Source organism: Acipenser ruthenus, chromosome 30, assembly GCF_902713425.1.
Source record: "Acipenser ruthenus chromosome 30, fAciRut3.2 maternal haplotype, whole genome shotgun sequence".
Classification (NCBI taxonomy): Eukaryota; Metazoa; Chordata; class Actinopteri; order Acipenseriformes; family Acipenseridae; genus Acipenser; species Acipenser ruthenus.
This window is the reverse complement of record NC_081218.1, coordinates 14,440,810-14,464,353: the sequence shown is the minus strand read 5'-3', so window position 1 is coordinate 14,464,353 and position 23,544 is coordinate 14,440,810. Positions and strand designations below refer to the sequence as shown.

General features: G+C 41.1%; 2 protein-coding genes across 4 annotated transcripts in view; one reads left to right on the top strand and one right to left on the bottom strand.

Moving 5' to 3' along the window:
* The window catches only part of LOC117965995 (chemokine-like protein TAFA-2), a 37,114-nt gene extending 31,210 nt beyond the window's left edge, over window positions 1–5,904 (bottom strand). For 2 of the 3 annotated variants that reach the window (XR_009309537.1, XM_034911218.2), the window contains exon 1: window positions 5,382–5,904. The gene's annotated coding sequence lies outside the window, so the exon portion shown is untranslated. The remainder of the gene's footprint in view (window positions 1–5,381) is intronic. The other variant, XR_004661595.2, reaches the window with a different exon arrangement.
* A 6,026-nt stretch (window positions 5,905–11,930) lies between these two features.
* On the top strand, window positions 11,931–23,270 carry LOC117964411 (protein phosphatase 1H-like). Its single transcript, XM_034907767.2, has 10 exons — window positions 11,931–12,310; window positions 16,950–17,064; window positions 17,331–17,651; window positions 18,331–18,443; window positions 19,042–19,126; window positions 19,473–19,591; window positions 19,798–19,861; window positions 20,256–20,363; window positions 21,074–21,225; window positions 22,313–23,270. The coding sequence occupies exons 1-10, from the start codon at window positions 12,063–12,065 to the stop codon at window positions 22,458–22,460; spliced, it is 1,473 nt and encodes a 490-aa protein (XP_034763658.2). The 5' UTR covers window positions 11,931–12,062; the 3' UTR covers window positions 22,461–23,270.
* Window positions 23,271–23,544: the final 274 nt, after the last annotated feature.

Here is a 23,544-nt window from a genome sequence, read left to right as displayed (position 1 = left end):
CAAAGAGCGGGCTGCCTCTGCTACTGCAAAGGATGCTTTGCAATCTTTAAGCCGACACACCCCGAGACCACATGCAGCAATAAAATAAAACCCTTTTCTCATCAGTCAAGTGTAATGATGTGACAAAAGGCGATACGTACTTCTTAGGGACTTGACTGCGGCTTTGGCTGATCAGAAATCAAATTGAACTTTAGCAGAGGGCTGTTGAGAGCCAGGTAATGCATTACTTGCATTATAGGACAGCACAGATAATGGGATTTAGAGGAAGAGTGCACTACTGAAGAACCATAAGGGGTGAATCAGGGAATATAATCCGCTGGATCCCACTTAAAACACTGAAACTGATATGCATTCAAAATACGATTGCTGAATACCTCTGATAACATAACAAATATGTATTATTTAATAGATCTCAAGAATTACATTAAAAGTGTTGATGGCTACTAGTTAAGCAAAGACCCTTCTTGTGTGGACACGTCCTATCACTTTTTCGGACGTGTCCACCCAATTGGATTTTGCATTGCTCTGAAATAAGGATGCCAATTGACGCTTTAAAGACTATAATGCACCCATCCACTGAGACAGAACTGTGAACAGTTTGAGAGGCATGGCAGAGACTGGCTCAGACATTTTTACTGCCACATCATGTGTATGCTGGGAGATGTAGTTTTTGGTGAATTTAATCAGAGGTTAAATCTAGCGTTCTGTCACTGTGCATGATGGGAGATGTAGTTTTTGGTGAATTTAATCCGAGGTTAAATCTAGCGTTCTGCCGCTGTGCATGATGGGAGATGTAGTTTTTGGTGAATTTAATCAGAGGTTAAATCTAGCGTTCTGCCGCTGTGCATGATGGGAGATGTAGTTTTTGGTGAATTTAATCAGAGGTTAAATCTAGCGTTCTGCCACTGTGCATGATGGGAGATGTAGTTTTTGGTGAATTTAATCCGAGGTTAAATCTAGCGTTCTGCCGCTGTGCATGATGGGAGATGTAGTTTTTGGTGAATTTAATCAGAGGTTAAATCTAGCCTAGGACCAGAAATACAAAAGGAAACTGGATTGAAAGGGGCAGGTCCCAGGATGGCTCTCACGTCTATAAAGACACTGGCTACACAGGCCTATGGCAGACAACTAAAACTGAAGAGCAGCTCCTGAGCTCGGGTTAAAGGACTTGCAATAATAAAAGGTAAGGGGGCTAAATAAACAACAGCACGTCCTTCTTACATAATGTGAATTCATTATAAACGCTAATGAGTAAAATACAGCATGCTTACTGATGCATCGCTAAAGTCAGGATCTGGACTGCACTGCAGGTTTGTAATATCTTATTAATAAACTATGCATGTTCGTTTAGGGTCCTTCGGGCTGGGTAAAAACTCTATGCCTTGCTACAATCTTCAAAGCAGGGTTTAAACTAGAGGCAAAAAGAAGTAAAGAAATCATTTGGTTTTAGGGTTGGGCTGTACAGAATGCCACTCGTTTTCTTATTTGATTCAGATCAATCAAACTGAATGGTGGTGCATTTAGAAACACTTCAATGAATCCCATCAGCTCAATGACAAATGTTTTGTCAGGGCATTGAGAAAGACTTCTAGTCCAACCACTTGAGATTTAATTGAAGTTTCTTTTTTTAAAGCGTATCTAAATTTAGATCAATCGAAACAGTAAATTAGAACAACATGCATAACACAATAATTCATTATCAATAACCATTTTAAATCTTTAAAATCCTACGGTATAAAATATTAATAGATGTCCCTTCGGTAGGAAGACCACCACTCTATTGCAATGAAATTTGGACTGATCATAACAGCCAGGTTTCACTGTACAGCACTTCTAATAAAATACCCCACAGAGCTGACATACTGTACAGACACACAGGGTGATCCATGTTCTAACATTGGGGTCACAGCCGATATAACCTGACACTGACAGCACAGCTCACTCGAGAGATCACACCCCTACAGAGAGAGGAGTAGCCCACCTCTTGGGAAACGTGACTAGAGTATCACTGGTGGTGTGGTGGTGTGATCCTACATCCAAACATACCAGAACGCCTCTAAAATACAGATTTTCTTAAATTAAAATCATCATACAAATTCACATTTTATTTGTAGACTGAACTTCTAGTAACACATACAGTAGCTAATGCATTTATCTGATTGTTTTAATGTCTTTCTTTTCAGAATGCTTTACCTTATGAGTGTTTGCGTCAGAGGCAGAACGATGATGTCTGAGCTGCCTGTAGAAAACAGAACCGGAACTGCGTTCCTGTGCGTTCCGCTCCACTTCGTCCCAGGTTCTCAGACAATTTACAGTTGGATCAGTAATATGCAATCATGCTTTTTGTTGTATTTAAAAGCTTTCCTGAAGAGGTTCCACCTTTATTTTGCTTCTTGCTTTTTAATAAGGAAGCATTCTCAATGCACTGAATATTGCCAATTAGATATTTGACTAGGAAATTGGTGGCTGACTGCAGCTCTAATTGGAATTGATAAGATACCAGGAAGCAACACTTAGTTTCATTTGCATAGCCTAAATTGAAGTATAATCAAAAGATATTCAACGCAAGAAAATGTGGCCAGCGATAATGTTATAAGAAGAAAGTGTCTTAATGGAAACAGCAGTAAAATGTTAGCCATTCTCTCACATTTTTAATGTATACCATTAAAGTACCTTACAATAAGGCGACAGAGAGAAGTGGTTTATTGATCTGTAGCGCAATGCTTCAAAATCTCCATGTTCCCAATTACTGAAAAATACAAGCACTTTCAGCATGGAAGCTAGACCAGTTAAAATGCCAAAGCTGACCAGAATTAAACGTTAAAGCATTGGCTAGCAAGAAAATGGAATACAACTGAAAAAGGTGCTCCAAAAAGAGTGCCAGGGAGATGAATGGATCTGGGAATGTTTAATGAAGGAGGATCGCAAAACAAAAAGCCTCGACCATCGATAAATGATTCCTCAAATCATTCTTTCATTTTTATCTAGGATATCCTTTTTTAAACCTTTTTAATGCTCTCTCTCTCTCTGTTCCTCTCTCTCTCCCTCTCCCTCTCCCTCTCTCCCCTCCCTCTCTCTCCCTCCCAGACCTCATTTTTCCCCCTCATGATGGGTCTCTTATGCCTTCATCTGTCCAAAGCAGCAGCTTGTCGAGTGATATGTTTTTCATTGTTCAGCCAACTCAATTGTCCAGTTCCCTATTTCTTTTAGACTGTCCGTATTAAAAAAGGGCCAAAAAATACTAGCATACCTAAAAACTGAACCACATGATATGCATGTGCATTTAGATGTATGGGATAGAGCAATATCTTATTGTTATACATATGGATTTGTATTATAATACACATAGATAAACAACACAGCATTCATTCTCCAAGAGCAAGCCCCCTCACAGCAAACAAGAGCCTCTCAAACCTGACCTGAACACCCCTTGCATTCAGTTCTGAGCTGGTTCACTGAACCCCATTCTCAATATGCTGTTCCAATGACTGCTCTCCCCTCCCTCTGCAAGCAGGTTCATGCAGGTCTCAGTGTGGAGAATGCTATTGTAAAACACTGTGCTGTTCCAGCGACTGCCCTCCCCTCCCTCTGCAAGCAGGTTCATGCAGGTCTCAGTGTGGAGAATAAAGCACTGTGCTGTTCCAATGTATGACCCTGACACATTTGCGTGTGTAAACATAACTTTAGTGTGATATTCAGTCATAGTGGATTGTTGTGTGATGTCAGTTTGTATTGTTTTTATCAGGTAGGCGCAGAAACAAAAAAAAGTACTTTAGGAAACTATCTGTTACAGAAACGTAACGTTAAAGCCGCCGGTGGCTACTGTTAACCATTCGAGCCCGTGTCAGCAAATTTAAAGAAGTTCTATAGTCACTCACTTTATCATGAAGAGAGCATTAAAATAACAGGATTAGGATTCACGCTACCAAGCGGTCTGCGCTGCAATTAAATTATGTTCTCCGGGTTACAATGTGATGATGATGGTTGAGTTAATTGTTCCCTGACCTCAGAAAAGAGTTGATCAACTTTCAGATATTTACCTTGAATGAATCGCATTAGTCTCCTAATTGAAATCGTGCGGGAAGCACAACTACTTACATTTATTGATATATCGATCGATCAAGATACCAAAATAATAAAACAATAATAATTACATGAAAATGAACCACGCGACTTATTAAAAGCTAAAACACGTAGGAAAACGACAGTTCGCGGTAACCTTGTGCAAATTAACTGGTAAGATATTAATAATCGTTTCTACATTCTTTAATAGCCTTCCCTTCTCTGGGGCATCAGAAAACAGCCGGTGTTAGCTCCCCGGTTTGTTTACATAACCTAAGAATGTTTTAGCTATAGGTAGGCAGCAGAAAGAGGTAAGTATGCGATGTTATATTTTTAGATAAATAAAGATATATACGCCGTTTATTTTTGTATTGAAATAACGTTTTTATAAGTAAATATAATATTGGATATTTTAAACATGCGAAGAATTAAACGTGCATCTTTAAAAGCTGCTGTTTTTAAAGTGTCACCGCTCAAATGGTCTGTTCTGGTCCCTCTCTGTGTGTTGCATAAATAGTTGTCAGAATGAATTATTCTGTTTGAACCTGAAGTGACAGGTGTAATTTCCGTATGAAACGCGTACTGTGCGCTGGTATTTAAAAAAGCAAACTGCTTTCGCACTTCTTGTCCAGATCGGAACACAGTTTAATCTACCTTGTTTGAAATCCACCCGCGTATCTGTTTCTGAGACCCGGGATAGTTTTAAACCCAGTTAGGGAAGTTTCCAAACCCACCGCAAGCAATTTCTCACCGGGGGACTAATGGAATTAAATGTTATCTAATATTTCATGCAAATATTACATGAATACATTTCCATGCAAATAAAAGAACAACAGCTGCAATACTTGAGCTGAGCTGAGACTATTATTAATCACGCATAATCCAATTATCCTCGGCTGTAAACTCACGTCAGCACAATCAAACCCAGCTTAAACCATTCTGGTCTGTTTAAAATAAAAATAATAATAATAATAAAAAACGTTTAAAAATAAATATTTTCATTCTAAATGACGACTGTACGGCAGATGCACACACACACACACACACACACACATATATATATATATACACACGAAATGCACAGGTCGGATCTATTGCAATAAATATTGCATTTGGTATCGTTCATTGTAAGTAATTGTGTGCATTTTAATAAAATATAATGAACGAGAATAAAATGGGTATCGCAAAAAGTGCTGTACAGAACTACTGGAGAAAGAGCCTCCTGTGTCCAGCCAAGTCAAGAATATGTTTTGCAGGAGAGCTGCGTTTGTAGTCAGTCTGGCTACCTGCTGTTCTCAAACAAGTCGTCGGACACTTACCTGTTGTTGTTGCCGTGTGTACGTTTCTTTTAATCCACCCACAATTTTTTCCTTTTGTTTTCCACCATCAGAAAAAAAGCATAAATCTGAAACAATGCCTGCTCAGAAACGCTCCGCATCACTCTCGTTGCAGCTGAAGAAGTTGCATTGTGGTTATCCTGAAATGCAAAGCCCAAGTCAGCCTTAAGTACGCCGGGTGTTCCCTTACAAAGTTCCACACGTTGTTTTGCCACTATTGCAATTGCTTTTATTTTTTATCAAGACTTCATTTTAGAAATACGGTTTAAAAAAAAAAATAAGCTCACCAAAAACTATGCAGTGCTAGCTTAAACTGCCCCCCCTCTGTCCTGGGATGGTCCCTCAAAACAACCGTTGAGCACTAGTGTACTGATGAAGACGGTGTTTTCTGGCGGCCTCTGTTCTGTGGTTAGAAACAGATGCTGGGATTTGAAGAACCACGGAGATGCTTATCAAGCCGGGTTTGTTCACAATTCACATTCAACATCTCGAAGTCCTCAGGGGACCGATAGAGAGAGAGAGAGAGAGAGAGAGAGAGAGAGAGAGAGAGAGAGAGAGAGAGAGAGAGAGAGAGAGAGAGAGAGAGAGAGAGAGAGGATAATCCTGCAGTGGCCTAGCACCACCTAGCGGCCACAGCTCAGTATAAAAACCTGTTATTTGCCATGCATACTGTATGTGACGCATCACACATACGCATCAAGAAGCATGTGGCCGAGTGGTCTGTGGACGCGTCCTGCATAGCGATAGTGTGGGATAGTAGGGGATTATGCTTCCACCCAACCAAAACAACCAATCAGTAAGCGGAGGCAACAGGTCCCTGTGGTCAATTAAATGCATGGTATCAATATCACGGCTTTCTATGGCTTATAACTTATAGCTATACATGTTTTTCTTTGAGTTTTGACCTGCACGTTGTTTTTTAACCCGTTACAGGAACACTCTGTTATAGCAAGTTTCCAGTACTCGTTATTATTGGTAAACGTATATTTACACGTAGTGTATTTATTGTGCGGTGTTTGTACATTACAGTAACATAATGTGTATAGTACATACAACTGTATACGTATTATCACCCTCACTGTTAATTATTAACGCCATTGGTCTAAATGCACTAATATAATGCATGATATGTTTTGTTTCAATCGGGTCACTATTGAAGAGCGGTCATTTGAGGTCATTGAAGGAGTATTATCAATTTACCTTCATCTTACTGTAAAAATGATGCCAGCAGGAGTGCGTACAGTTTTTATCGTTGATAGCATTAATGTCGACAGCATGTGTCAAACTCTCCAGGTTGTTCAGCAACATTAATGTATTCATCTTTGAATCTGCTGCCTGAGTCATAATTAATACCACACAGTGAGAGTTTAGATTAAATATTTTAATGCTGATGAGAAGAATATACAAACATTAATACAGCTGGCAAAATATGTAAGTGGCAGTATTGTGAAGATGTTCTTTCCAGCGGCAGTGCATTTGTTTAAAGCTGTTGCTCTATGATAACGACTAATGGCTTCAGAAGTCCATTTAATTCCCGCACTTAGGCTCTCGCCTCCACTTGCTATCGCCTAAAAGCACTTCAGCAATGTTTTTGCAGGGTGGATCATGGCAATTTATTAGCTTGCCATTTTTCTGTCGTTATCCTTTCAACGTGGTGCCGTTTATAAAAAAAATGCAATAACACTACTGGGGTTAGGTCGCCTAGTGATCTAATTATTCACTTGCCCTTTTTTGTAATACAAAAAAATACAAGAGCAACTGCTTATCCTAGTAGCTGATCTACTCCAGAGCCTGGTCTAGTCAACACTTAAAGGATCCCACTACAACAACAACGGGGCTTGGTAACCCTCTCATAGATAAAAGTTCACCCCGGTATCTTTTACAGTTTTCCCATGCTTTTCCCAGGGCAATGCGTTTACTATGGTTTATTATTATTATTATTTATTTCTTAGCAGACGCCCTTATCCAGGGCGACTTACAGTTGTAACAAGATATCACATTATACATTAATGTTTACAATGGTGTGCCGTTTTTATTAATATGCATGACCTCTCTGGTCTTTACAATGCTTACCAATGCTTTACAATGCTTTCACTGTGCGTTATTTCCACTATGGGGAACTTCTATAAGGGTTTATACCATTGTGTCTTCTGGTCTTGGCGGCTGTGCTTTTAATAACCGCTAGGGTCATTTGTGATCTCCTTTTTAAAAACCTTTAAACGCTGTCTTCCTTATTCTGGAGTATATTGGTTCAGCTCCTGTTTAGCTCCTGTTTAGCCCGGTCTCCAAAGTCATAATGTACTTTTTTTTTGTAAAACTGAAAGCAGTCGTGTGTTCAGCAAAGGTCCTGTTAATGGATTTCATTTGCTTTTCATTTAACGGTCATCTAGTTTTGTGTAACCTGTTGAATTATTGAACGGTGACAGCATCTAATACGCATGCGATGCATTATTGAGGCTCTTTCACAGTTTAGTGGTAGCACTTCTTGCACTCATCAGATCTTCCTGAGCCCAACACTTGCAGGCCTTGCAAGTGCATTAGCTTTCGCTGTTGACAGAGCCAGTGTTTTAATGGCCTTTTCCCTGATATTTTTAGATGGGAAAAAAAATCAATTTCTAGTACAGCTGAGAGCCTTTGCATTCTTCTCTATGGGGATTGTTGAGCACAACTTGGCTCTGTAAAGGAGGTCAGACACATGTATTGATGGCAGAGCATGGAGGGGAGACACACAGAGAAGTCTTAAAAGCCTTACTCTCTTTTTTTTTAAGAGAATAATAGCAGTTGACAGTTATCCCAGCGTTCTGACTTGCTTGCGTGGTTTTGGCACCTGGCCTCGCTTTAGGGGCACAGGGTGAACATTCGATTGCCATATCTCTGAAAGATCATCGATTGTCTGACACCATCACGGGTCTCTGGCTAGCAGTTTAAAGGAATGATTTACAAAGCGCTTTCATTGGGAGTGACTTTTCAAACCATTCTCCCACATGTTATATTAGATTGTGCCATGTGATAAAACACAAAACAAAAATCTCATTTAAAATAAGCATTGCATTTGCATTGGTAAACCCCGCAGGCAAGATGAATACTTGTAATACCCAACGCCTAAGAAGATTATTTCAATGTGTTCTAACACAAGAGACAGGAGTCATGAATAATTTCGTGCTTTGCAACTGATTTTAAAACCAGGTTAATGCCTGGATGCCTAGTCTTGGTTTGCCATATGTTTGTTACAATGAATGTGTCTGCCTAGGAAAAGGTAAAGTACTGTACTGGAAATATATTTTGGAGAGATTTGTGAATGCATGGAAGACATGGAACTACTAAAGGTACACAAATGCCTTTAAATTGCTTGATATATTCATGTTGTTCACAAGCATTGTGTGTGGTTCTGTTGGATCAATAGTGAGTTATTAACATTTTTCTTTAAATATGCCTGAATTTATTTCACTGACAAAGACTGCAGATAAGCGCTTGGTTTCGCTTGTCACTGGTATAGAATATATTTTTCTGAAAGGATTTGGGAGAAGGGATTTTGTGTGAGGTTCAGACCGAACTGGAGATGATGCATGACTGAGACAAACAGATACAGTGAAACTCATTGGGACCAGTCATGGGTGGCCTTATTAAAGGGGTGGTCGTACCACTGAACGAGACATATTAAACTATTTCATCCATTTGGTGCTAAATAGATAATATGATGGGGGGTGGGCTGCTCGTTAAAATCTTTCGTTACCTCAGTACCTTTAAATATGCTTCAATTAGATTTAATTAGCACACCACAGGGCTGCTGTAACGGAGCTACAGGAGATCGCTTCTTTGCATTTCTTTCAGCTGTGAAGCGAGCGCTAAGGGGGGTAGGAAACATGGTTTGCACCTCGACGCCTCGACGCAGAAGATAGGAAATTAATGGATTGAAAAACGCAGTGTGAATCCTACTGTGCAACAACCCCCATCGCCAATGGAAAATCAGGAGTGTGCAATCCTGCAACTGTTTTACCCATCCAAGTAGCATTATCAGTCATCCAAAAGAAGACCATGACTTTCTTTGACCGCAGTGTGAGTAAGATACAGCCTTGTGTGGCAATGGAATTTCATAGTTTCAGCCTGTCAATCAGAGGTGTTATAATGTAGTCGTCTACACTTTGTTCTTCAATAACATAGCTGTGGACCCCTTTCACAGAGCTGTACTGATCAATATTTTTTAGCAGTCTCATTATAACTATTTCAATCTCTTGGCCTTAGTGCTACCACACTGACATGCACTGACTGGTGAAGAATGTTCTTAATAGTGGGTATGAGTCATAACGTATGACCACATATGCAAGCATTGAAGGTTTCTGTGATTTGCTTAGTGTAGCTCTGTGGCTTGTCACAATACGCTGTACAAGTCTGTAGGCTTGCCCCTGTCTTGATCGGCTAAAGTTTCTGCAAATAGCAATTACTTCTTTTAAATATAGGAGTGTCAGGTGCTGAAACCAGGAAAATAAAACTGCTTGTTGTAATCATTCTCCTTGTACTTTGGCACCATCTAGTGGTAGCAAACATACAGTACAGTTGCTTTTGCATAATGTCCTTGGGAGAGGGTCTGTTGGAGAGTACCCGGGGTGTGTAAAGCAGTGCATACCCAGGCTTCATTCTACAGAACGTTTAGTTTGACTAACAGCAGAGACTTTCAGAGCAGATCTTGTGACACTGTAAGTCAAAGCCGGCCTGCCTTGTGTTCTTCAGTAAAGCTTTCACTTCAGTTTGATCGTGCGCACATCGATGAGACAGCAGAGATCCCTGCCTCTCATCTCCGCTTCATATTAAATTGATACACGTTGTCTGACGCAAGTCGGGAGCTCCTCTTGTCTCTGTGCGGATTCTAGGGGAATGAATGATTCATGCCGAACTGAAAGAGAAGCACGCAAACTAATAACCAGCCATACATATTAATAAACCCTCAAGCAATAACGTTAAAAAAAAGCAGTCGGATTGCTATCTCTGAACAATCCTGGCAGATTCTGACAAAGACAGAATAGACTCATAATAACGGGCTTTGGAAACAGACTCGGCTATTTACCGGCATTAAAGGACGCTTCTCCTTTGATTTATTCACTGCTATTTGAATGCAATTAGAGAATAGTCCTTGGTAGACTATAGGTCTTAATTGTATGTGTTATCCAAGTCATATATCTTACAGAAACACACACACATAAACACTTCATGCAGCGAGTAAGTGTAACCAAACATCTTCATAACAGGAGCTGAAGTCTCTCATTAATATGCAGACTCCCACTGCATAGCAGTTTGCTCTTATTCCCACCGGTGATGATGACACACTCTGTTGTTCAGACTCGTTGTCAAATCTACGTTTAAGAGATATTATTAACAACAGAAGATCTACGCAAACAGCGTTTGCAAATATCCGCGTAGTAATCGGGGGGCACTCGATACAAGTTTCTGTAATACATAAATCAAAGGCTAGATGGCAGCGAAGAGCTTTTAAACAAACGCTTGTTATGAGTAGAGTATTACTTATCACACTGAACTCACAAAAAGTCACTACTGATGCATCCAGCAAAGAAAGCGGACTCTGTGCTAGCGGTGGATAGCGTAGAGCAAACCATTTGAAATGTGTCTTTATATATAAAACAACCATCTTCCCTATATACTGTGTATATACACACAATACAGATGAATAAAGGAAAACATACGGATAGACTCAATATCACGAAGGGTTCAATGGAAAGGGTTTGTAGACAGTTACATCATTAACTGTGTAGTAAATTACATCACAAGCACATTGACAACGGTATGTGAAACACACCAACACGCTGAGAAGTCGGCTCTGTGTAAGAACCACCGCTGTCACGTCACTTTATGCGATCAAATGTTTCTACTTTGCCCATACTATTTTCCCCTTGCACTGCGCATGACAGATTTATTTATTTATTTATTTTCCTTCCAGACCGAGGATGGCCTTCAAAAACATATACCTGTCTTTGGATATGAAATACGTGTTCTGTAAACTATAAGCAACCTCAAGTACACATTTGTAAAATTGTTTTGCAAAAGTAGCATACTTATTATTATTATTATTATTATTATTATTATTATTATTATTATTATTATTATTATTATTATTCGTCATGTTGTTGATATTAGTTTGAAAATAAGTTAATTGTATTACATTATTTTAGTTATAGGTACAGATTAAATTTTGGTACAGGTAGCAGATTTTGACAAGGTAGCAAAATTTGACGCTTATACATGTCAGATTTTGACGAAGTAGCAAAAATGTTACAGCGGTTCTTAACAGTTTACACCATAAGCATAAAACAGTTTAGAGCTTAAATACTTCCAGATTTAGAATCGTACTGTCTGTGGCATTTGTATAAACTGTATCCGTTGCTTTGAAGTGCATGGCTTTGAAATAATACGAGAGAGAGAGAGAGAGAGAGAGAGAGAGAGAGAGAGAGAGAGAGAGAGAGAGAGAGAGAGAGAGAGAGAGAGAGAGAGAGAGAGAGAGAGAGAGAGACTTTATCACGCGTCATATGAGGTCAGTATTTACACAGACAGACTGCGCTTCCTCAATTGCAAGGGATCTGAGCTCTGTTGGTAAATGTGAAAGTGTTGATTTGAGTTAACGTGCTGTACCTGCTTGCTGGTTGCAGACACAGGATGATCAGCAAAGTTAAAAACGCAATGTCGACTTTCGTCGGGGGGGTCCGGGCGAACAGCCATCATCACGGTCCTGGAGCCGCTCACGGCCACGAAGGAGAAGCGTTACCTTTGAAATTTCCGTACTCCAGACCCGAGTTTTTGCAGCTTACACCTGAAGATCTACAGTACTCAGCTGATCACACTAGGAGACCGATTTTAACCTCCGGGGCAGATCGGAAACTGCTGTGGCGTTCAGGATACGCAGAGTAAGTGGGCAAAGTTCATCTGGATATTTAGTTCATCTGGATATTTTTTTTGTACAGACACAGTGTGCGCAATTATTATTTAAATGTCGGGACTTAGATTAAAATCGACTTGGTAATGAATATTTAAATGCGTGTTGGGGTTTAAGTGCTCCACAAACCCTCCAAAAAAAACTTAGAAACTATTTGTTATTACAGCGTATTCCTTTCTGTATAATATAAATGTCCTTTTGGTTTATTTCTAAGCATGTATCTCACTATCTTATTGTATCTATCTACTATGTATTTAACATATCTCGCTGTTCAGCCACAGCGCTATAAAGTTCTTGTGTAACAGGTAATAGAATCACACCTGATCCCACGTAAATGGTTTAACGGGAAGTTGAAATACAGTTAGGAAAAGATGACGACTGTGAAATAAAAAGGTAGACTTTTAAACACAGAGGTAATCACCACCACCAACACTTACTCAAGGGTTTCAGTTTCTTCAAACACACTTCTGAGTGTTTTATTCAAATTGAATTTTGGAGTCGACTAGAATGAGGCTTTCCCAGTTTTAAAAGACTGCTCCTGTAAAAATACGTATAGATTATTTTTAGGTTCGATTAAAAAGCAAATGAAAGCTGTCAGACAGGGTGTTCATGTCAGCTTTTTAAGGAAGAGGAGCTCCATTTCTTGGGTTTAATGCCCTGTCATTGCAGGTGTGGCAAATAGCGCTCGGAGTGTGAAACACACCTTTAATCACAGCTAGCAGACACACCAGGTATGCTGGTGAAAAAAAAAAGTGGATTATTGTTCTCAACTGAAACCTGGCTATTTACGCCAAGCAACCAAGAAAACACAGCCCTAATACAGCTACAGGACATAGAGTTTCTTATAACACACAATATTGAACAGCCGCACAGGGAACTGCACCTGTGGGGCTGTATAGAAATACAGGGATACATTTCTGAAACACACTTTCCAATCCACTGCACGGCTCTTAGGGTTGCCACCTGGTCCCATAATTTCGGAACACTTTGGGGCGGGATGGGGTTTTTAAATTGCTCTTAAACTGAAGGCAACTTCAAAATCCGGTTCTGTCTCGCTGGTGTGAGTTTCAAGCCCTGAAATGGCCATGCTTATACTTCAATACAATTTGTAAAAAGCTGATTTTAATCTTGCAGTGAAGATTTCTAAATTGCATGCGTTTATAAAAGACAGGAGGTGTAGTGGGATCTGTCGTGTGGTCACCTAGGAAACGACCCCAGAGGAGCTCTTCTGCTTCACGTTGGAAGTCTATTGTCCTGCCTTAAGTAGGAAATTCAAAATGAATTAATGAACCGGAGATAAAAAGGGTTCAGACAAAGGCTTGATATGTTATTGTGATTATTCAGAGCTGCAATAACATGGTTCAGATTGTTCCATTCACTGTCCTCAAAGGGATTCTGGCTACTGAAAGAGGCTGTGTGGTCCAGTGGTTAAAGAAATGGCCCTGTAACCAGGAAGTCCCCGGTTCAAATCCCACCTCAGCCACTGACTCATTGTGTGACCCCGAGCAAGTCACTTAACCTCTTAAGTCTCTGTAAGTCGCCTTTATCCAAGGCGACTTACAGAGACTAGGATGTGTGAACTGTGCATCAGCTGCAGAGTCACTTACAACAACATCTCACCCAAAAGACGGAGCACAAGGAGGTTAAGTGACTTGCTCAGGGTCACACAGTGAGTCGGGGAGTGAGCCAGGATTTGAACCGGGGACCTCCTGGTTGCAAGCCCTTTATTTAACCACCGGACCACACAGCCTCCAGGATGTTGCCAGGCATGCTATTATGGGGTGGGCTACAGGTTTGTTTATGAAGCAATTACAGTAACAGGCAATTAGAAGATTACTGTACACGGACTGATTTTACCTTCTTTAATGATTTCATTATTTACTTTTCAAGCACTTGAGGTTTTTAAATAACACCTAAAGTGACTGTTGAGTGTCTCTGACAGAACTGTGCTGATCCAGTGATAGCAATTTACCAAAACACCATTAGCAGGAAGTCTGAGGGCACCAGAACAGGAAGTGCAGAGACTGTTACCATGACGATAAGCAGCCGCGGTCAAGACGTGAAAAGTTGCTCCATTACACAGTACTGTTTGTGTCGAAAGACTGAAAGAAACCATATTAGTGAACTGGTCAGTAATTGATGCTTTTCAAATTCGACTTTATAAAAATTATTTACTATTAAAGTCATGTGGAATGAAAAGACTTCAATACTGTTTTTTTTTAAAAAGCGCATTTTAGAAGATAAAAAGAAAAGATATAATGGAAAGAAGATTTTGTCTCCTGCGGGTTAGGGAGAAAAGAGGACTTCTCATCACTCTACAGTGACCCCTACTGGTGCGGTGAGCTCAAACTCACAGCTGTAGGACTGCCCTTTGTCCTCCAGAGGCCGCTAGCTTGCCAACATCCGCTCTCAAGTTAATATTAAAGTTAACATGTAGAAATAGACATATAAAATGTTGCAGTAGCAGTCTGGATCATTTTTTTTTTACTGCAGCATCTTGCTGTTTATAAGCAACGCTGCTGGAACTCTGAAGCAGGTCTGTTGTTCTCACTGTAATTGTAGCAGAGAGTGTGTGCTTCTGCAATTTAGCTCGAGTCAGTAATTCTTCTGAACCGGAGTTTCTCAAATCGAGATTCCTATAACCATGAGGGGTGGGGAGCAGAAAGAGGAAACGTAACACCTTGGTTCCTCTTCTGTAGGTACTGGTCTGAACTATCATAGGTGACTAATGTATTATTCTTGTTGTTCAGAATCACTTTGTACACATTAACCCAGGGCGGTCCAATCGCAGTGCTGGAGGGCCATCCCACTGCTTCAGGGTCTGGCTGGAGGGTTAATGGGTTCAACTAAACAATTTAGAACAGGGTTGGAACAAAGACCAGGAGTGGAAGGGCTCACTTACCCCTGCATTACCCGGTCCCACTGGAGCCAGTCTACCCCTGGTGCATGTATTTCTTCCATCCACTAGGGGCAGAGTGTCACAGGGGTGCATCTCTGAAATGTGCAGTTTTGGAAGAAACACATTATTTTAAAACGTGCTATATGGTACTGCGTTAAAGAAAGTCCTCAGTTTCCATGCCTTACGCTTGGGAAATATGTTTTTGTGTTTCACTTAGAGAAATAAAAGTGAAATATTGGATAGTTAAAACGCTGTTATACATTGCTGAAGATATATAATGCAGCACAGTATAGTTTTGACATCATTCATAATTTCAGTGCATAAGTTGTTCTGTGTGTGTGTGTGTGTGTGTGTGTGTGTGTGTGTGTGTGTGTGTGTGTGTTCCGTTTGCATCAGTTCCATTCTTGTCTGCTGATAGAGGCCTGTGGAATTCCTGTACCGCCCTGCACAGTCTTTGTGGATCTATAGCTGAAACTCAGCTACCTGTTCCTGTTCATTTCATGAGCTCTCCGTTTCCAGATCTCCAGCGCCGACGTCTGATTCATAAGCAGATTAAAAACACCATTAAATTCTTCCCAAAACAAAACCGCTACTGTACAGATGATCACCAACGAATCCCAAGGCACTACGATTATTGTGGCTTTGTTATCCGGGACGTTATTGATAGATTTGGACACATGTAGGAGGACAATCAAGTGATTGTTCCCTGGTTTAATATTGAAAGGGAAAGGCTGAAAAACAATAGCTACGTTTTGTAGGCAGACATAAATAAATAATGGTTCACTCTGTAACTTGGCACAGCAATGAAATATCAGCAATGTATTCATGTTTAAATTCCGATTAAACATGATCTTCTGTTTCGGTCACTGCATCCCTAGCACCGCTGTGGCCTCAGTGGAGCTCTTAGATCATATCTAAGCACATCTGCATCACTCCCAGTGGATGTCAGGAATACTGCATGTGTTCTATGTGGAATTTCTTGCAGATGATTACATATGCTATTTCTTATATACTCCAGCACTACAATCCAGACGTCATCAGCTGGGGTATTTGCTGTATTTTCAAGTGCAATTCAACCCCACGCAACAGCAACAACAAAAAAAATCCCAAATATATAATGCTTCGTTCTTTTTGATTGCAAAATGACAAATCTAGTTCAACATCTGATCGGATTAATCGCCTCGTCAGCTTTTATGCCGTTCCCTCGGCTGCCTGAAAATGCCATTATCTCAAAGCCGGATTATAATAGCAAGCCACTTGTAATCAGTGGAAAGCAGGATGTTGGCGTCATGCAGCATTGGGATGCATTAGTGCTAATGACATGGCGGAACAAACAGTAAGGAAATTGCACAATGTGTGCTGTATATAAGCCCTGGAGCAGTCGGTGTTAGTTAGTTAATAGATTCATCTGTGCTCCGATTGGCTGAAACAATCTAGAGCACTCTATCAAACCCAATGGCGGATCTTTCAACTGGAAAACGTTCTCAATGCCCACAATGGTGAAGTTAATGTTGGTTCATTTCAAAGCTGAAGACCAGATTGCTAGCCAGAAGTATCTTGTAATATTCACACACACACACACAGCACTGTACAGTAGTTGTGGATGACTGGTGAAACGCACAGGCTCCATTGTTCACAGCAGCAGTAGTCTTGTGGTTTCAGGGCAGCCTTGTCTCTCTAGTCATGGGCTCTCCTGCTTGTGTGTTCTCAGAGTAATCAACGCTGGAAAGAGCTCCTTGAATGAAGACCAAGCCTGCTGCGGGGTGGTGTGTGTGGAGAAGGGGACTTCGAAGGAGCACAGCAGCACACTCAAAGCCAGGGAGGATGTAGGTGACATGTGATGAAATGTACAGCTATGGCCAAAAGTTTTGCATCACGCTACACAATGTCTCAAGGAAGTGCAAAGTGGGTAGGGTTCATGGCATTGCTTTGTTACCTGCAATTGCTTTAAACTGACCGTGGCGCTGCACTATTCTGATAGTGTTTCCACTGCTGTTTCAGCCTTCGTAGTCCAGTTTGAATGCAATGGCAGCAGCAGTTCTGAGACTGGAATTGTTGGGAGACTAAGTGACTGACTTTGCTTGTGTTTCAGGAGGCGAATGGGGTCCTGTTTCATTTCTGGGCTTTGTTTGATGGCCATGCTGGTACAGGGGCTGCGATTATGGCCTCCAAGCTTCTGCATGTCCATATTTGCGATCAGCTCCAGGAGATCATGGAGCTGCTCCTCAACCCCACCGTGGCCCCTTCGATCATCCTGGGGGAGGAAGCCAGACCCCTGACATCAGAGCCCAGGAAAACATCCTCCCCAGAGGAGGGGGGCGGCGCCCAGCCGGTGGAGCGGTTTCACCAGGAGAAGGCAGTGTCGCTGGAGAGCCTGGTCATTGGTGCAATAGAGAACGCTTTCAAACAGATGGTAATAATTATTCCGAAATCTGTAATCACTGTTAGGGGTGAAACATTTTCATCGTGGTCAAAAACTCAGTGACCTTAAATATCTGTTTCCAGGTCCCAATCATGCTGTCTGACCATTGGAGTAAGATTGCACATACAGCTATGGCCAAAGGTTTAGCATCACCCTACAGAAGGAACTCATTTTGCTTCATAAAGTCGATTGAAACCTGCTGAATAATGATACCATATTGAGTTACACACCGCTTTGTAGTTTTCCATATACTTAACGAAAAACGGATACAAATGTTAAACTAGAAGAAGACCTCTGACATCTGCTCTCGTGTTTCTGGGTGTAAAGAGGCGATTGGCTTGGTCTTGGGATCAGGGGACGCCCACTGATCTTCAGTGCAGCTGAGCTGTTGAGGATAATAGCTGCGGTGAAGGAACGTAATTGGACAGTCTACACTGGGGAGGAAGTCATTGGGCACTCTGTATTTGTAATGCAGATGGCCACCAGGGCTTGATTTGAACCCTTCAGAACCGCTAGGAAAAAAATCCTTCCTCGCAATAAAGCCTCTGCCATTTTTGCTTCGTGGCCTTGTGTCATGAAACATTTGGAAGGGGAAGTGGGCAGATCACAAGACCCTGCGGATTGTGAAAGAGTGTTCTGAGTGCTTCCTCTTTTCTTTTGTCATTTGAAGGATAAGCAGATCGAAAGGGAAAGGAGCTTGCACAGTATCACAGGGGGCTGCTGTGCACTGACTGTGCTTCATATGGTGGGGAAGCTGTATGTAGCCAATGCAGGAGACAGCAGGTGAACTAGAACAGTGTGTTTAACTGGAGTCCAGGTTCACAAACCAGTGTCATGTGCCTTTCGCATATTGGATGTACTACATATACAAACACATATAACTTACTGTACATGATATATCACATGGTAATGTATTACAGAGAGACCTACATCCTGTTTATGGAATTATAAATAGAAATGGACCGCTGACAAAGCACAAAGACATGGCAGTGTTGTGAATCTGACGCAGTGTCAGTCTGCTTGTTTCGTGAACCACATCATACAAAATCCAACCATTCATTTTAAAAGCATGATATTTATTTATTTTATTATACCAACAGTTAAAAAAAACAAACACCATATTCTGCGCAAATGCGACTATCGTCTACAGAATAAATCAAAAGTTTCTGTAGCACATGTGGACAGCATACATCACAAATACAGGCAATGTAACTGATCACATTAAAGTAAAATGCAGTTTGCCTAATCCAGGCTGGTAGGCAGTGGTCTAGTGATCTGTGTTTCATGATTCCAGTAGCTTTACTCTTGTATTTACAGCAGTGCTTAGGGGTGTATGCAATACATATCATTGTGTCATTTCCAATGCTCTTTCTCACTGCAGGGCTATTATCATCAGGAACCAAGAAGTCATCCCAATGTCCAGTGAGTTTACCCCTGAAACTGAGAGACAGCGGCTGCAGTATTTAGTAAGGAATTCTTTTCTGAAGATATTGATGTAGGAAAGGTAGCTTGTTTGTTATCAAACAGTAAAAAAAGAAAATGCGCTACAGTCATTTAGTTTCAATTAAAAAATAATCTTTTACTATTTTTACACTGTACAGTTATGTGTACAAATGCATTTTTTTAAACTCATGTCTCCAAACATGTCCAGTTTCTGTCAGTATTTCTAAATTCAGCACAGTTGAGTGTTTTGTAGTTCTGGTTGAAATGTGTTCTTGAAAGTCACCGCTGAAGACTCTAGTGGTCGGAAATGAATGATTACTCGAAGCTGGTAGGTTATTCCGAGCTCTTCTCCGTTGTTTTTGTTGCCAGGGCTTCTTGAAACCGGAGCTCCTCGGGAATGAGTTTACACACATCGAGTTTCCACGGAGGATCCAGCACAAGGAACTGGGGAAGAAGATGCTGTTTCGAGATCACACAATGACTGGCTGGTAAAGATTACTGTGCGATTCAACAGCAGGGAACGAGGGCTCTGCCAGACCAATCTGTTTAAAAATAATACTTAAATGTAGAGCTCTGCAAAATGGTCTCCAGGTTTGGTAGTGCTGCAAGCTGATGGCATTCCTATGCACTGATCAGGCTGTTGAAGAGTGTGAATGGTTAATCGGTTTTGATGCCAGATTTGTGCTTCTTTCAGGGCATATAAGACAATCGAGGAGGAAGATCTGAAGTTCCCACTTATTTATGGAGAAGGCAAAAGGGTAATTTCATTTTACACAGTTTGATGGTTAGTAAATCTTCATTTGCTTTTTTTTTGTTACATTTGAGAAGCTTATTTTAAATCCCTCCTTTAACATTTTTATGCATTCTGAGTGCTAGGCCCTTTCACTAGAGATAACGGGGTCTTGTGTGTCTTAGAAAAATGTTAAATAAAATAACAGTCGGTTTATAGTCGCAGCGTTTTTGGTGTTCTCGATTATGTCTGTGTGGACAATAAAAAACTTACCAGCTTCTCGTCCCAAAAACTTTTTTCTTTAAATTAGAGTTTGGTGCCATCTGGTGGTGAAATATATATTTTTAATTTTCTTCACACTGTTTGGACCCTAACGTTTCTCAATGGCAGTATTTACCCCCTTTTGTTTGTTTGTTTTCCAGGCGAGGTTGATGGCAACGATAGGAGTGACCCGAGGGCTCGGGGATCATGACCTGAAAGTCTACAGCTCCAATATCCACATCAAACCCTTTCTATCCTGCTGTCCAGAGGTGAGCACAGCTGGGGTTAAACAGAGTAGCATTGCTGGGTCTCCCCTAGTAAAAGCACTGCGACAAGCAATGGTCACTTCCCCTAGTAAAAGCACTACCACACGCAGTGCAGGGTGAATCAGGGGTGGACCCACAGTGGCATTGCTTTGGCCTTTGTGCCCCTTCGGGGTTAGGGAGGAAAATCCTCATTGCACTCCAGCACCCCCTGCTGGTCAGGTGCTCAACTCCTGGGTTCAGCAGCTTGGTAACATAGGTTGCTTAGGTTCGGAGGGTGAAAAGAAGCAGTTGACTTGACGGTGGTTAATCTTGGTCCTTGGCTGTTTCACAGAAGTGAGGGGAATTTCAAATTTGGCAGAAAAACAGGGGTAAAACTAATGCAAAATGTTGAACAAAAGGATTAAATTAATTTTGTTTAATTAGTTCTCCCTAAGTAATAGAAATCACTGTTGACCCTTTCGTGCATGGCGACCTCTTATGGGGACGGATAAAAAAATAATTATTTATGCGACACATGGAAGACGCAAATGCATGATGACCTCATATAAGGATGACATTTTTTCCCCCATATAAACCATATTTATCAGCCTTCATCATTGCTTAGTTTTTAACTTGAACGAGGAAAGGTTTCAACTCATTTGAATTTGGTTTGGGTTTTGAAAAGCGGTTTCAGTTTCACTGCAGCGCACCCTGTTTTGTTTCCTGTCCCGCAGGTACAGGTGTATGATGTCACCCAGTACCAGCACAGCCCTGACGATGTTCTGGTGCTGGGCAGCGATGGATTGTGGGACGTCACCACAGACAGGGAAGTGGCGGACGCAGTCAGCAGTTTCCTGTCACAGTTTGAGCCCAATGACCCCATGAGGTTGGTTAGGATTTCTTAAAGAGATCGTAGCACGGATTGCAAACGGAGATCTCTTTATATATCAGTGTTTACTATAACTTTGTGTTTCTTTCAAAACTGCACATTTGAGACCTGCATAGCAATGAGAAGATGTACAGAATTGTTTTTTTATATATATATATATATACACATTATTTTCAAATAAAAATGCAACCTTTCCTGTCTTCAAATAGCAGAAACGGGGACAATAATTGGAATTGACTACAGGAGTTCACTAATAACCTCAAACTTTTTTTTTTTGGTCTGTTTTATCCTCAGTGACCAGAAGGTGGCACTGTGAGCCAGCAAGCAAATTATGAGAGCACGTTCTCTTTTGGTTTACCTGTTGGGCCCTGTTTTTCACTTTAATTTCACGTGTCTCTGAATTTTGGAGAGAGAAGTTACTAGAGTCAGAAAGAAAGAACCTGAAAATTGTACATCTCACTTTAAAACTCCTGTCTGGTGTCTATACACTGTGAGAGTGTGCTGGGACAGTCTCAGAGACAGTGAAAGAGAAATTGATTGCAGCATGGTTTGAAAATACGCGATTCAAATCACTTTAAAGGCTTACACAAATATCTGCTACCTTGTTTTCTAAAATGTTGCTTAATTTCAGGCTAAATAAACACTGGCTCCTTTTTGGGTTCATTTTCTTTTAAAAATAGACGTTTTAAAAATACATGTGCCAGGTTTCTGAGGACAGGACTGACCCCCACACCCCACTGTCAATCAACAATGTGAATTACATTTTAGGGCTGGTTTTCATTTGAAATCGTTTATTAGTAGATTCTCGTTAGTTGCGAAATCTGTTTGGAATCTGTCTTGCATTCATTCAAATCCAACGACAGAATGACTGGGAAAATCACACAGCTTCAAATTACTATAGAATAGTCCATGCACGTTCACAGAGTCCTGAGGTTATTTTGAACTCACCATGATATCGGTTATCAGCCCACTCGAACCTTCGGCGGCTCAGCCAGGTTATTTGGCTGTCCTCATTTATGGAATTATTACTACAGTACATGAACATGCATAACGTGTCCCCCTGTGGATCATATTTCTGTTCCAGGTACTCCTTGGCTGCCCAGGATCTTGTGATGAGGTCACGCGGAGTGCTGAAGGATCGAGGGTGGAGGCTAGCCAATGACAAGCTGGGATCCGGGGATGACATCACGGTGTTTGTGGTCCCATTGGCCAGCCAGTGCCGGGAGAGCTGAGAGCACTTTTGTAGTGACAGACCGGTGAAGCCCCTGCATGGCCGGGTTTGTTTGTAAAGGGCCTGCTTGGCTGTTAAGTGATGACAGTAATTCTGCTGGTCGTGCTGACAGTTGTACTATCTTCTTCCCCTCGGTCCCATGCTCACACCGTTCTTGTAAGCTTCTCACTGATTGAAGCAGCCTCACTTTTAAGACCCTGCATTTTAGACACACTGGAAGTTCTGGAGGTACTTTTACATTGTTCCAAGGATACTTGAGACATGTAGCTGATTCACTGGTTAATCTTATACTAACCTAACAGCCTCCCTCTGCTCTGTGCTGGTGGGGTAGAGAAAGAGAAAGAGAGGCTCTTCTACTCTCATAACAGCCTCCCTCTGCTCTGTGCTGGTGGGGCAGAGAGAGAGGCTCTTATACTCTCATAACAGCCTCCCTCTGCTCTGTGCTGGTGGAGCAGAGAAAGGGAGTCTCTTATACTCTCATAACAGCCTCCCTCTGCTCTGTGCTGGTGGGGCAGAGAGAGAGAGGCTCTTATACTCTCATAACAGCCTCCCTCTGCTCTGTGCTGGTTGAGCAGAGAAAGAGAGGCTCTTCTACTCTCATAACAGCCTCCCTCTGTGCTGGTGGAGCAGAGAAAGACCACTTCATTAATTTATATTAAGGGTATTTAATATGGCACTGGTATACCGTACTTTTAAAAAGTGGGAAATTTAACTTTTGCACAAAAAATACATTTTAAAAAGACCTCTGTTTCAACTGTTTTATTTTGTATGTATTTAAAATGTCTATAGTTGTAATTTTTGTATTTTAAAATGATGACGCTGTTCAAAGTTTCAATTAAAAAATAAATAAATAAATACTGATCCCTGAGTAATGTTCATTTCCATGGCAACAAACATTTTGCAAATCTCAGCAACTGGTGATCAGCTGGTGAAATGCAGGAATTGGGAAATCAAACAAATTTCTGACTGAAACTGAGTACGCTTGCGTAACACTTGTAATCAAATCCCCATGGAACCTGATTGCGTAATAGCAGGACAGCTGACCTCCATAGAAAACAATGGGAGAGCTGTGTGGTCACTCTGAG